This window comes from Caretta caretta, chromosome 1 (assembly GCF_965140235.1).
Source record: "Caretta caretta isolate rCarCar2 chromosome 1, rCarCar1.hap1, whole genome shotgun sequence".
Lineage (NCBI taxonomy): Eukaryota > Metazoa > Chordata > Testudines > Cheloniidae > Caretta > Caretta caretta.
The window spans coordinates 247,661,223-247,676,331 of NC_134206.1; the positions used below are offsets into that span (position 1 = coordinate 247,661,223).

Genomic DNA, 15,109 nt, shown 5'->3' on the forward strand with positions numbered 1-15,109 from the left:
CACTTTCTCTAACCCTTTTTTGGTGAGGTAAATAACATATAATAGTAAAAATGAGGTCACACACAGTTTACGTGGGCTGGAGGAAAAGTTGAATCTGTTACGAGAGAGAGAGAGAGAGAGAGAGAGGATGGGCACTGATGCTTTTTGCTCCCTAAGAACAAGTGTCTCCTCAATTTCCAAACAAAAACAGAATAAAGTCCATTTTGAAAAGGAAGAAAACTTAGCTGTAAGTGCTTGGGAGAAAAGTGTCCACAATAACCGCTGTATGATAATCTCTGCTAAAGACTTAATCAGCTTCTGTAGCAGCTTCGGCTATTTATTCTGCAAGTGCTTTAAGACGGCTTGTTTCTATGCGAAACCATGCTAATCTCTTCTATTTAACTTTTATTTATTTATTTATTTATTTATTCATTGGTAACCAGAGTGGCTAAGTATTGAAGCAAGGTTGTGTCTAGTGAAGTGTTAGCTGTTTCCACCCCCTCCCTTCTCCTCACACAGCCTAAAGGGGCTACAAAATCCACAGCTGCAGAGGGGCCTGGACCAGGGAGTAGGGAAGCAGAAGGCCATGGCGTGGGATATATATATAGAAAGGCTTTGGTGAAATGACTCTACTTCTACCAACGCCATCTCAATTAGCCCTGTGGCAGAAGAAAGGCAGGACTGTAGGCAGCCATGTTACAATCCCTGACTAAAGATAATGATTAAATTTTTCGTCATTGTAGAATCTTCCATTTTAGGATCTTAAAGCATGAATGAAGTAGCCTCCCACCAACCCTATGAGGTAGGAAGGCATTTATCAGTTATGTAGATGGGGAAAACAAGGTAAGATTTTTTTGGGGGGAGATGCGATTTTTTGAGTGTCCAACTTGAAAGAGCTTGAAAAGATCTGATTGTCAAAGGGTGGGTGCGCAGCACTTGCTGAAAGCCAGGTCCCTTTCAAGTTGGGTACCCAAATTCAAGAGACTTTTGAAAATCTTGGACTTACCCAAGATCATACAGTGATTCAGTGGCAGGAATGAAAACCTGATCTCGATCCTCATTCCTGTGCTTTTTCCATCACCCTATATGCTTCCTCTCTTTAATTCAAATAAGACTAATATGAACCAAAGTACACAATCTTTTGCCATGTTCTTTGAATCCTAGTCTGTCCCCCTGGCACATTATGTTGTCTGTTTACTGCACCCAGCACTGCTTGCTTCTCTTGGAGAGGAAGGCCTATGTGTGAGTGAATGGATTCAGTGTGGCAGTGGATCTGGCAACATGAGGTGGGGGGGTGTAATTCATATAACCAAATGTTATTCCCAGTGTTGGACTGATACTGTCAATGGAACTGGCAGCTGGTAGAAACATAAATCCTGTGTTAACTTCAATTTTCATGAGAAAGACAGAAAAATAGTATAATTGATTAATGGAACAGGACAAAATCAGTTAAGGGTTCATTTAATCTTCGATTTTTAAGGAGGAATTATAATCAGTGGAGAGCAAGAAATAAAAACGACATTAAAATACTTGAGTAGTATCCTGTCAGCTAAGTTTATTAGTATTCTGCCATGAAGTCTGGAGCAATAAAAGTTACTGCAAAGTCCAACGCAAAACTCTCTGGTGTTGGAACAGTCCCATTCTGTGAATCCTGATTGTTTTTCCCATCAAACCCTATGGCTATATTCCAAAAAGGGATGGATAATTTTATGGCTATTAATAATATTTCTATTTACGCCTATGGTAATATATATCCTCACTGAAGCAGGAGAGTTTGAGTTGGTCATTAGCAGGAGTCAGGAAGGAATTTTGCTCCCAAAGAAAGGTACCACACCACTGGCCAGTTGTATATTTATTTATAGGTATCTATAGGGGGATCACCACCATAGATTTTTGAATACCTCACAAACATTAACAAATTAAGCCTCAACATCCCTATGAGGTAGAGAAGCATTATTATCCTCCATTTTACAAATGGGGAAACACAGGCACAGAGAGTTAAAATGACTAGGCCAAGGACAGGAAGTCCCTGGCCAGTGTCAGGAATAAAAACCAGATTTCTCAGCCCCCAACCACAATTCCTCCATTTTGTGCTGTTGTGCCTTTCTCTGAGACTTCAACACTTAGCTACTGCCAGAAGTGCAATACTGGACTAGAGAAACCAAGGTCTGACATGCAATAGCAAATGCTGTGTATGTTCCTACATTTCTATCACTGAATCCTGGCTCCATTCTTTACAGCTGTCCTATAAAAACTCAGTCTAATTTGAAAGTCCCCAGACAACCTGCTGTCATTACTAGCCTTATGACACCTGATAAAATTTTTAAATGAATGCTTGTTAAAGATAATGCCATATATAGTCTGTATTTTTGTCACACTTTAAAAAAAACACATATTTGATGCATTTGCCTGAAAACAGGAACTTTTTCAGCTTCAGTGCTGATTCCCCACCTCTGCTTGTGACATCATATTTGGTTGCTAGGGAGACTACTACTCTTGCTTCTAAATAAATCATATTTCTAAGTTCTACAAAGGGGCATCATCAGCTCATTGCCCTGTAGGAATAATTGCTCTCTAAAGTCCCTCCTGCCCCCCATTTTCCTGCAGCACACCTGTTTAGGATGGTTACCCTGCAACTCACCATCACTCTCTTTGCCCAGCTGTTCCATAAGCTTTATTAAAAAGGAAACAATAATGTACTTACACTAGTGGGGTATAAAAGTGGCAGAGGAAGCAGCAGAAGTGGAATGAGCACAACCAGCAGCAGGTTTCTGGCCCTGAGGAGCTCCTTCACCAGTGCCATAATGCTTCACTTCCTGGTGGCTCTCCTCCTTGGATTTGTCCTTGTTTTCCTCAGATGTTTCTACTTCAGCTCCAGGTCCTTCTTCAGCTTTTCCCTGATGTCTCCGAAAGGGTTCTGACTGTACTGTGTCAACTCCTTTCCCCACCTTCCTGCCCCTAAAATTTCTTTGTTAATATATTTATTCTTTTTTTTCTGTTATATTTTAAAGAAACACTATCAAATTTGCTAACCTTTTTATCAGGTTTATGTAGGACTTACTAGCATATCCTTATGATTGTCACACCATAACCTACAGAGGTTTGCAAGCTGGAACATAGTGGTCTTTTTCGGTATTGGTGTTTTTATTCAGAATCAGGGAAGTTGCTGCATTGCCTTCTCATCCCTGTTTTATAAAGCCTCTGTTCCTTCCATCATCTGGTTTTCAGTGGTGTAAGGCTTGCTTTTGGTAAACCAAATCTGATACCTTCATAGCCACCCACAGTATGCTCTAAAGCCTCTCTTCAGTAATACTATAGCCTGAGTTTTCCAACACTGGATTTCTTTTCTTCCTGGGAAATTGTTAGTAGCAACAGTTTACAGTTTAAATTACTGAAGGAAAGATGTAGTAGTCTTTCTTAAAGTCTTTCTGCTTTTAATGATGTGCTTTGTTCAGATTTCTTCTTTATAATTTTCTTTTTGACTTTGAATTTACCTTTCCCCTACTTTTTCTTCAGCCTGGAATTCGCAGGGCAGCAGTTCTTGAAAAGATTATCCTCGGTCTCAAGATAAAAAAAAACTTGTTAAAAAGGCTCGCCCAACTATAATTCGCCAGTAAGGAGGATGGAAAATGGTAGAGCCTCCGCCCACCATCCAAAAGCCAATCAGGATGCTTGAGAAGACAAACAACCTCCTCTCACAAAGAAAGGCCTTTTTTTAGTTGCTGAACAGTGTGATTATTTCAAGGCCTAGGACCTGCTGATAAAAAAACAAACATTGTTTTCTGTAGAACATACTTTCTCTTTCATGATCATTGTTGCTTCATCATGGGGGCTATTAATTTATAAGGGATGTGCTGCAATCTGTGCCACACTAACATCAGCCAGACTCCATGGAAATTAGATGCAAATTCAGAACCTAATGCTCCCCAGCCACAGGGTTCTAATGGCTTAGCATCAGGAGCACCTGTTAGGCTACAGATATTCAGGCCTGTCTGTAAAGCCCTATACTCTAAGAATTTAGGTGTATTCTTATCACTTGGCTAGTTATAGAGATATAAAAGAAAGAATCAAAATCACTGTCTGCTGGTGTAAGAGCCTTCTTTTACTGTGACAGTCTGAGGCCTGTTGTTAGGCTAAGGCCTTTGGCTAAACAGCAGAGTCAGCCATAAACTGGGAAGCGATTAGTTACATCCTCACATTCCAAACTAGTCACATTGAAATAAGGTGCTATTGGGCTGTTAGGAACACAATCCTGTCCTGATAGTGCCTATCACCTCCAGAGAAAGGGAAGTGCCTAGAAAATGTAAAAGGAAACTTAGTTTGATAGCATCATGTCTGGCAAGAACTCACTTACCAATAGCTGGGATGTGAAATCCTCATTTCTGTGTTTGTTCTGTCACTGTAGTCCCCATTTCCCTATTGTTTGTCTGCATAATCTCTGTCTGGTTCTGTGATTGTTCCTGTCTGCTGTATAATTAATTTTTCTGGGTGTAAACTAATTAAGGTGGTGGGATATAATTGGTTAAATAATCATGTTACAATATGTTAGGATTGGTTAGTTAAATTTCAGTAAAATGATAGGTTAAGGTATAGCTAAGCAGAACTCAAGTTTTACTATATCGTCTGCAATCAATCAGGAAGTGAGTGGGGGGGTGGGAAATGGGAACAGAGAATGGGGGCGGGGAAATTGGAATCATGTTTTGCTAAGGGGGGCATGGGAACAGGGACACAGGTAAGGCTCTGTGGTGTCAGAGCTGGGAAGGGGGACACTAAGGAAGAAAACTGGAATCATGCTTGCTGGAAGTTCACCCCAATAAACATCGAATTGTTTGGACTTTGGGTATTGTTGCTCTCTGTTCATGCGAGAAGGATCAGGGAAATAAGTGGGTGAAGGAATAAGCCCCCTAACAGCACCTCTATTAGCTCATCCTTTTAGCGTTGAGCTTGATATCATTACTGAGGAATGGGCTGACAGTACTTGAAATGTAAGAGGCATGTTGAATCCACTGGCCTGCTGCATCCATAGGCTGCAGGGATCCATTAGGGTGTACATCTCAAGCATCCAGAATTTCCTGGGGAACCACACAGTAGATACAGGTTTTTTGCGGGGGTCATGTTCCAAAACAGGTTCAAATCATCCAACATCTGCTCCATCCACCCTGGACACCTGTCAGTCCTGCTGACAGCCCGAGAAAAAGCTTTGCTGTACAGGCTGAGCCCAGACAGCTGTGTGTGCACCTCGACTGGTGGCTGCAGCAGGGCTGGCTGGGTGTCAGCACCTGCTCACAGGCCAAAGGGCTGGCTCAGCCCACCCAATAGCAAAGAAAAATTATTCCTCCTCCTGTGCTCTCCCATTACCACCCATAGGCTTGGAATTACTCATTTCCCCACAGCTGCAGTCCCCTACCACTAATGTCTGAGAGGCTAGTGAATAAGGGAATTGGAGCTGAAGGATAGAGATGGGGAAAGTGGCAGCAATGAAGAGAGATGGACTCATGAAAGGAGACGGGAGGCAAAGAAAGGATATTTGGGTGTAAGAGGAAAAAATGAAGTCTGTCCCTTTGCCCCTCTTTGAGGTCATTATTATCCCTTATTGACCCCACACTGTAGAACTGGGAATCTGAGAGCTATGCACAGTCTGGTCAAGAATTAAAAACACAGGGTCATGTTCTCCATTGCCTTGCACCTTGTCAACGATACCTATGCAAAGTGGATGTAAAAAGCCACCATTCTGACATGGCAGAAGGTAAGCGACTGCACAAAATGCAGGACAGTGGAGAATATGGCCTACAGAAGCAGTCTTCTGGGGGGTAAATCCAGAATTATAAGTGATGCTGCAGTGAAATATTCACTTCTTGCTGCTGTGGCCCATGTGCTAAGGAGGAGACATCTGAAGTTGCCATAAGTGTTTTTTAATTCCACTGGACCATGAAGCTACCACAAAGGAGCAGTGTTGCAATCCATGACAGTTTGTTTTTGTATGACTAAGGGTATGGCATAGAACTATCTTAAGGACAATGGGTCTTTGTTGCACTAGAGAAGCAATGAGTTTTGTGAAAGTCACAGTCAGTGGGTATGAGATTGAGGTAGGGAGAGCCAAAAAATTCCAGGCTTTAACCAAAGAGCTCGGGAATAAAGATGACAATAGTGCTTACTTCTCTCCCTGGAAGATCAGACAATCTAGGAGAGATACTGTGCTGGGAGGGTTCTCCTGAGTCAGTGCTCCACTGCACAGAGCTCCATGCCCTGCCCTCTCTCCTAGCTGAAGGAAACTCTTCTTCTTATCTCTTACCTCCCTCCTTCCAAAACGAGGGACCATATCCCCTTCTCTGTTCTACCCTGGCTCCTATGCATAGCTCTGTATCCTCTGCCTGGAGGAAGGAGAGAGACCCCATGGGACTATTGATCCATTTGCTCAGTGCTTTCCCCTTTGCCAGAGTGGGGAGTGCCTCTGCACGGCCAGAGAACTGTGAGTGCCAAATGTCTTGCACTGAACAATAGGGTCTTTGATGCCAACAGGCCACAAACATCCATTTTTGGTGAAATATTGTGGACTGCTGAAAACTTGTGTGGCCAATCACTTGATTATTCTTAATGTAAGGGGAAAGAGATCCAGCCACCAGAATTACCCTGATGTCCTGGCAGTGTGGTTATCAAAGCTGGTTGAAACATTTCCCACAGAGTAATTTTCCATCAGAAAATGCAGTTTGATTGAAATCAAAACATTTGGTCGAAACGTGTCGATTTCAACAACATTTTTTGATGGAAGAACATTGAGATGATTCATTTCATTTTGGTAATGTTGAAATGTTTAGTTTCAATAAGGCAAAAACAGTTTTGTTTCATTTTTTGCTATTACATTAATTTTAATATTTTATATCAATATATTATATTTAATATTTTATAATACAATGATGCAACATGAAAATGAAATATTGTTTACCTTTTTGAAACAATTAAAAATGAAAATGAGTTTCAAAGTGTTGACATTTCCTGTTGAACAAAAATCCCGTTTCCTGCCCATCTCTAATAGTTATGCTTTGTGGGGATGGAGCTCCACAGATTGAAAGATATCCAGGGACTGAGAGCATGCTGCAGGGTAGTTAAATAGCAAATCAGCTCCTGAAATAAAGGCATGTTACATCTGCAAGTTGCCACATATCCTCAGTGGAGTTACTTCCTTTAACAAATACACCAAACAGTCAAATAGTTCTCGGTTATAGTTTTATTATTTCATTAATGATTCTGTATTAAATAAACTTGGGCAATCTGAGTGACACAATAGTATTTCTCTTTTGTTACATTATCCACAGAAACTGGGCCAAAAGGGAGGAGAAAACAAACTTTAGAAGACTTAATTTAACAGTGAAGAAATAAAGATAATCTGTAAGGTACAGTAATCCACGGGGAATGGTAGGATGTTCTGAGCAATGTTTGTACAGATAATTTTCTGAGGGGCTTATGATGCTCACTGGCAGATGAACCTTGTGTGCATTATAATATCACCTGATGTGAGGGAGACCTCTCTGTGTAGTCAATTATACTTAAAACTTACTGCCTCAGTCCTGGTTGTTGTCACAGTAGGGAAGAACCACTGGACTATGGAGGGAGCTCCTGAATGCTCTAGTTCCAGTCTCTCCCAGCAGATGTCACTCTAGGAAATGGAATAGGAGCACAGAGTAAAAACAGGGTGATCACTCATGGTAATTACCCTCCGTGAGCAAATTAATTATACAACAGGGTAATTTTAAAAAGGAAAAAAAACGATGGTTTGTGTTTGCTTTTAAGAAATAAGGCATATATGGGCGCTCCCCTCTACTCCCATTCCATGCCGCTCTGGAAAAAAAGAGTAATCCGCAAGTTTGTGAAATAGGTGAGGGTGGTTTCCCAGAACGGTGCAGAAGAGACATTACATGTGGGACATCTGCTGGCCTACTTGTGGTGGTGGGAGTTTGGGAAAGGGCATTCTGGAAGACTGACATCCTTTTTGGGGAAGCGTTAATTAATAAAGGTTGTAGCATATGGCAGTTTGGCTAGCAATGAGTTGCATTGCTCCGGGCACAGGAGTGGAAGGTATGTATTGCTTTTCATTTGGAAAGTTTCTGTTAGATGTGTTAAGTGTAGGCCAGCTGTGGTGTTTTTGTGTCTAAATACTCTTTCACACACAAATACAATTAGCTACACCTGTTGTTAAACATGCCTCACACTTTCCATTATAAAACCCTATTTTCAGTTGTTTATAACTTTGCAAAACTCTAAACAGCACCAGCAGGTGAAGGTCCCACAGTGGCCATACACCAGCTGAGGACTGCCAGAGCATATTGTCCTCTGATAACTCCCCCTGCTTGCCCTAGACTGTCCCCAACACCCTGTCTGCAGTGGAAGCTGCACAGAGGGAAGTGTAGGAGGTGGCTCTGCTGGCTCCACATTTAATGGGAAATCATCCACCTAGTGGAATATCCCCACAATAAGGGACTTGCAGGAGATTTCTGCTCTTTTTTGTAAGGCCTGAGTGATACAAAAGGAGCAGGGTGGGACACAGAGTCTGGCCCTTAAAATCCAAACTATTTCCCTTGCCGGTTTTAGTTTGGGCCTGTCTCTATTTATAAAGTTTAGAAAATTAAGTAAAGTGGATGATTAAAGAGAGAAAGACTGAGTGTAGTGTGTGAGAGTAAGTGAGAGAGGGCACAGGTGCAAATATTAAGGGGGTAACAGCTTTTTAGAAGTGCTCAGAAACTATAGTGAGACATGTTAGAAATACCTAACATAGGTAGATAAACAGCATTAGTATAACCTGTTTTAAACCTTAAGACATTGTCACTAGAACAGGTTGAACTGTTCATTGCAAATAATTTATCTGATGAATACCTTTCCTCTGCCCATGAATTATCCATAAAAGTCTTGATTTTTACACCCTTCACAAAGTTCAGGGATGTTCTGAACCGGGAGATTGGTTCAGCCACTTCGAGTTATAGGGACAAGCTGAAAAGTGTAATTGTTACATTAATCTAGGCTCTGATCCTGCTGTTGACACCACATGGACAGATAGTTGCAGGCTCAGAGCCATGTGCAAATAATGGAAGGACCTTTATAGACTGGCTGTGAGAGCTCTTCTGGGGAGAATGCACACACAAATAACGGTGTGTCCTTCCACAAACAAATATTCTTGTGAATAAAAACTGGCTCAACCCAATGTATGTGAACGAGAGATTAAAATAGGTTGCCAATACCTGGGAAGCGAGTCAGTTAGTTTGAGTTACAAGAATATTGCTGATTTTACTCTTCCCATAGTCTCCAAGCTCTAATTGCCAGGAAGCGTCTTCATTTTATAGTGAGCTTGTGTCTCACTCTCTCTCTTTTTTTACACCCCATTAGGTGGCAGCAAAACTCCTATCTTTTTTCTAGCCAGGAAGGTAGGATTCCTCAGCACACTCTCCTTCTGAGCTTGCTTTGCAAACTAGTTAGCAGAGTAAACTCCCCTCCACCCCCAAGACAGCTCAGGCCCAAATTATCCCAGACATAAAGCCATTAACTTTGTTGATATTACACCAGGGATGGACTTGTTTAATGGGACTTTGAAATATCTACTACTTTCCAAAACAGGAAATGGGTTTCTAAACCTTCACCCAAAACTTGCCAGATGAGCGTGCCCTTCCTCCATCCTTTGGGAATAACTTTAAAAATATATATATTCCCTTCACCCTCAGTAACAGAACATTCTTCTTTGCCCACGTGAGAATGGATGCCAGGGACTGAAGCAGACAAGATGTTTTTCCAGTTAAACATGTTTCTATAACAATATCTCACTAGGGGGAGCTAGAGAATAAAGAATCCTTAACTTAAATCCTTAAATTTGTTAGTCTCTAAGGTGCCACAAGTACTCCTTTTCTTTTTATGGATACAGACTAACACGGCTGCTACTCTGAAACCTTAACTATGCGTAGACTTAAATTGTTTACAGAATAAAGTGGTGGACATGCTATGTGTCCCCTTATCAGCAGAGCTTGTTGCATTCTTGGTGTATAAACTCCTTCAGTGCAATGGCTTTTTGCTGTATGAGAACATCAAGTCATGCTTCAGGGCCTTGTAGAGACTGATGAAGGATTCGGCCCAAGAGTTCTTCTGGTGCTTCCAAGATCGAGCTGCCCTGTAGGCTGTGTAGACCATGGTCAAGACTGTTCTTTCAAAATCTTCTTTCTTTAGTTCCCTCGGGTAGTCAGACAGCCTGGCACTCAGCCGACGAATCTCTGTGATGCTTTTGGGGATAATGTCATTGCAGACAATGTCAAATTCTTTGGCCTTCCTCAACGAAGCCAGCTCCTCATCTTTAATGGAGATCCTCAGACCTTTGTCAATTTCAATCTCAGCTAAAAGAAACTGGTACAAAATCAGAACACAGAAAGCTATTTATCCTCTGAGAGTCTATATATAGAGTAAACATTAATTTAGAGCTTGTTCTTATTTCTTTTCTTTGGTAAAATGTAAGCAAAGAGCTAAGCCAGGATAGAGTAAAAAGACACTGTTCAAGTTGCCCTCTAAAATTCCACCACTGCACCTTAATTCCTGCCCTTCCAGTTCTGGGCCCACTACACTGCCTTACCAACACATACTAATACTGGCCTACGATACCCTTCCTTCTATAGTTCAGGATCTTATCTAGTCAGGCTGAACTGTGGCAAATCATGCAGTGGCTTTGTAATCTATACTAGGGTCAAAGCAACAGAATCAATTTCAAATGTGACCCGAACAGAGGATTTGAGCCTGCTCTGTACAGGTGAAATAGTCATGCTGTCCTGGGAGATTTGTTTTTCATTTTGATTCCTTGGCACTGCCAGGCATGGTGCTGTGCTACTAAGCATTGATTCGTTTGGCACTGATGCTTTGGCTCAAGGAATCAAAATGGCACTATATCGTTATCAGTTAGGGGGCAGAGAATGGGGTATGTTCAGTGGGGGCATTGGCTCTGGATCTTGCCTTCCCTGTTGGTCCAACAGAAGTCACATCTACTGAACTCCAGGTGCCAATGTGAGGCTTACCTATGGGCTGAGGGGACTTAAATTCGTGGGAAGTTTTGTTTGTTTGTTTTAAATCAGGAGTTCACTTTGAATTGAGAGTTTCTCAAATATAGGTATATTTTAATTTGTTGAATGTACATGTACCTAGAATCTGAAATAGAGATATTTTATACTTTAAAAAGTATATACGTCTCCAGTCTCTCTCCGTTTGGTACCAACAGTGGGCTACTAACCGTAAGAGACTGCACATGGTCAGTAATTCAGGTTTGAGGCTGGGGCAGAGCTCAGAGATAGGGTGAAATGGGGAGGCTGTGATGAATGGGAAACAATGACACTATTCCAATATAGAGACTGAAGGGTGCCCATTGCCTCCATATACTGAACCTCAAAAAGCATGTTCACATCGTCCAGCGAGTTCTGCAGCACCGGGTTCACGAGGGCTGATGATGACCATCTCTTAAACCGCTGAGCAGATGGGAAAAGCATGGCTGGAAAAAAAATCAACGGGAAGAGAGATTTAAGCGAGTAGCACACACTAAGGGAGCCAAGGACATTTCAGTATCAGCTTTAACCAAAGTACAGTCTGTTGCAGAAAATATATTGTAGGGAACAATTTTCTACTGGGCAAAGAAATTGACTACTTGGGTTGTAAGCTTTTATTTCGAGTACAAGCTCTTTGGGGTAGGGGCCATCTTGTTGTTCTGTGTCTGTACAGTGCAACCACAATGGCATCCTGAGTCCAAGACTGGGGCTCCTAAGCACTGTGACAATACAACTACAAATAATATGACCTAGACGTTTTCTCTCTGATTCAGGATCAGAAAGGAGCCTCAGTTTGGGAATCTAATACTGTCACAGGGAAAGGACACGTCACCAGTGGTGAGCTGGAGCCGGTTCGCACTGGTTCACGCGAACCAGTTGTTAAATTCTGAAGCTGTTTTAGAACCGGTTGTTAACCCGCTTCCCTGCAGGGGGCGCTGAGCCTTTGATGGGCTCTGGCCGAGAAGTGATGTAATTCCTCCTCCGGCCGCTGGGGGCGCTGCGCTGCGGGAGCCATGTGGGCTGCCGCATGGCCCTGGGCACGAGCCCTGGTGCTGCTGCTCCCCCGACCCCTGGCCCTGGGGCTCCCGCTGCTGCCTGGTGGGTCCCCGGCTGCTCTGCTGGGCCTAGGCTGCGTCCTGCTGCTCCGAGCCGCTCTCCCCGTGAGCACCCAGCACCCTGCCTGCACCAGCCCCTGTCTCCAGCCACCCCCCGTCTCCAGCCACCCCTACACTCCGTGCCTGCAGCCAGCTCCTGCCTCACGCACCCCCTGCCCTGCCCGCAGCCAGCCCCTGTCTCCAGCCACCCCCGCCCTGCCCGCACCAGTCCCTACTGCACCCTCTGCCCTGCCTGCAGCCAGCCCGTCTCCAGCCACCCCCTGCCCTGCCTGCAGCCAGCCCCTGTCTCCAGCCACCCCTGCACCCCCTGCCCGCAACCAGCCCGTCTCCAGCCACCCCCGCACCCATTGCCCGCAGTCAGCCCTGCACCCCCCTGCCCTGCCTGCAGCCAGCCCCTGCCTCCAGTCAGCCTCTGCCCTGTCTCCAGCCAGCCCCACACCCCCTTGCCTCCAGCCAACCCTGCACCCTCCTGTCTCCAGCCAGCTCCGCATCCCCTGCCCTGCCCACAGCCAGCCCTGCACCCCCTGCCTCCAGCTAGCCCTGCCCCACGCCCCTGTCTGCAGCTGGCCCCACGTCCACTGGTGCCCTGCAGTTCCCAGGGCAGTAACCCTGCACACCTGCTTCAATGAAGGGGGCAGGGAGTAGCTGGGACCCACACATATGCACACTCTAGGGTGACCAGACAGCAAGTGTGAAAAATCAGGATGGGGGGGGGGGGTAATAGGCGCCTATATAAGAAAAAGACCCCAAAATCGGGATTGTCCCTATAAAATCGGGACATCTGGTCACCCTAGCACACCCCCAGGGAGTGGCAGGGACCCACACATGTGAAACGGAGCTCATTTCTAGTTCAGGCCCATCTTTTTAAAAAAGAACTTTAGGCAGGGTTAACACACACCCGTATTTTCCCGGACAGGTCAGGCTTTTTGGTTCTTAAATCGCCGTCTGAGAGGAAAATATGGACGGGAAAATACGGACGTATGGTAACCCTACTGGTACAAAAAATACATATTGGGGCACATCCCTTACATCAGAACTTTTTATAGGGAACTGGTTGTTAAGATTTTGGGAGCTCATCACTGCACATCACCCTGTTCGGAGCCTACACATATAGTCAGGAAGTCACTCAACCCTTGTGTTGCTCAGACTCCACCTAGGATAACTGTAAGGGTAGGTCACATAGTTTCCTTGCAGGCTACCACTGAGTCTATTGGGGTGCTGACAAACAGTGTGGTTAGCACTCACGCCTCTGCAGACCAGAGAGCCACGTCTATGATATATCCAGGCTTGGAAGGATTGGATTTCACCGTACACACACAACTGACAAAAAATATTTCCATCAACAGCAATCAAAACGTACAGACAGACGAAGTTAGAAAAATGCTGCTTTGAGAACTTATTCCAGTTTGATTTCAGGATATTTACATTGTATATTTTGACATACGATCTTAACAATTTGTGTTTTAACAGTTACAAAGCTTTAACTTTTTGAATCTCCATTTCTGTCATGTATTATTTTCTGATTCCTCCCTTTGTCTGACCCCCACACCCTGGTGGTAAAGTCCTGCAAATGTAAAAATTAAAAATCAAGAAAAAAAATTAAAATCTATAATTTCCCACAATTGTGAACATTTAAATCAATATATTATTTTTTAAAAAAATGTTTAAATGTAAACATTGATATTATCTCTCAACACTATAAAAATAAAAATTGAATTCTGCCAAGCCTACATATATCTAATATGGACTTATCCATGGATAAGTCTGCTTAGTAAACAAAACTTTAATCACTGGGCAATTAAAATGTTAATGGCCACGCAGCTAGCAGAGATCCAGTCAAAATAATGAAGATTCATTTCTAACTTTTTAGGCATTCTTTCCATGGCAGCTGTCCCATGCATAGAAACATCTACACAGGTGTGAAATTTTGTATTCATGAGTTTTCCCTATGTTGTGGAACAGGTGACCCAAGTATCTTAAGACATTGCTATAATACTTAAAAACACAGCTGGATGGATGTTTTATCTTTTAGTTTTCAAGTTTCCAGGGGAAACTAAAATCTTCTCCTAGTCTATTATAAGCATATATATTTTTCAGACTTATCACTACCTGCAATTCAAAGTTAGAGGGGGATAGAAAATAGATTGGAATTCTGGACAGATCCATAACTATTGAATCACTTCCATGTCTCTGTAATAGTGCCTTACATCTATAACTATCTCCTAGGCACTATACCAATTATGTATATATAGACCTCACTTATCCCACACAGAAATGCAACAACTATTTAACAGGAACACTGTACAACAGCTTTTGATAAAGGAAGTGAAGGATGATATTGCCAGCTGAAAGTGCACAGGGAGAATTTAGGTGGATGGATTATTACATTGGAATCTAGCTAAGAATGATCAATACCTTTATTTTACAACTCATCCAGAAGACATCACTTCCACAAGCAAGGCTCTCGATGTTAGGAAATTGGCACAGTGCTGATCTAAGGTATGTCTACACTTTGAACTAGGGGGTGTAATTCACAGCTTGGGGAGACATACCCATGCTAGCTCTGATCCAGCGAGCCCACTAAAAATAGAGTGTAGCTGCAGGGGTGGGGGCAGCAGGAGGGACTAGCTGCCCTGAAGATGTGTATGTACGTAGGGTGGCTAGCCCCTCCCACCTCTTGTGTCATGGTGGCTACATTCTATCTTTAAGCATGCTAGCTTGATCAGAGCAAGCATGGGTACATCTCTTCAAGCTGGAATTTTCACCCCCAGTTTGAAATGTAGACACACCCTTAGAAAAGTGCCTCTTCCTGAATCACTAGCTGCACTTCCTGATGTTTTCCTATCCAACAACTGACCAGGATGACATTGCTTAGTAGGCTGTGAGATATAACGGGGCCAAGGCCTGAACATGATACATTTGCAAACAAGAGGCTTGTATATATTTAGAGACTGCAAA

The 15,109-nt window shown here is 43.2% G+C and overlaps 2 protein-coding genes across 4 annotated transcripts in view; both read right to left on the bottom strand.

Moving 5' to 3' along the window:
• The window catches only part of SLC13A4 (solute carrier family 13 member 4), a 42,536-nt gene extending 38,980 nt beyond the window's left edge, over positions 1-3,556 (bottom strand). Inside the window, exon 1 of one of the 2 annotated variants that reach the window (XM_048830224.2) lies at positions 2,684-3,556. In XM_048830224.2, coding sequence (XP_048686181.1) covers positions 2,684-2,782 — 99 coding nt within the window. In that variant the 5' untranslated portion in view covers positions 2,783-3,556. The remainder of the gene's footprint in view (positions 1-2,683) is intronic. The other variant, XM_048830233.2, reaches the window with a different exon arrangement.
• A 3,633-nt stretch (positions 3,557-7,189) lies between these two features.
• Positions 7,190-15,109, bottom strand: part of FAM180A (family with sequence similarity 180 member A) — a 34,210-nt gene continuing 26,290 nt past the window's right edge. For both annotated transcript variants that reach the window (XM_048830267.2, XM_075122828.1), the window contains 2 exons: positions 11,379-11,482; positions 7,190-10,356 (listed from right to left, as the gene is read on the bottom strand). In XM_048830267.2, coding sequence (XP_048686224.1) covers positions 10,012-10,356; positions 11,379-11,482 — 449 coding nt within the window. In that variant the 3' untranslated portion in view covers positions 7,190-10,011. The remainder of the gene's footprint in view (positions 10,357-11,378; positions 11,483-15,109) is intronic.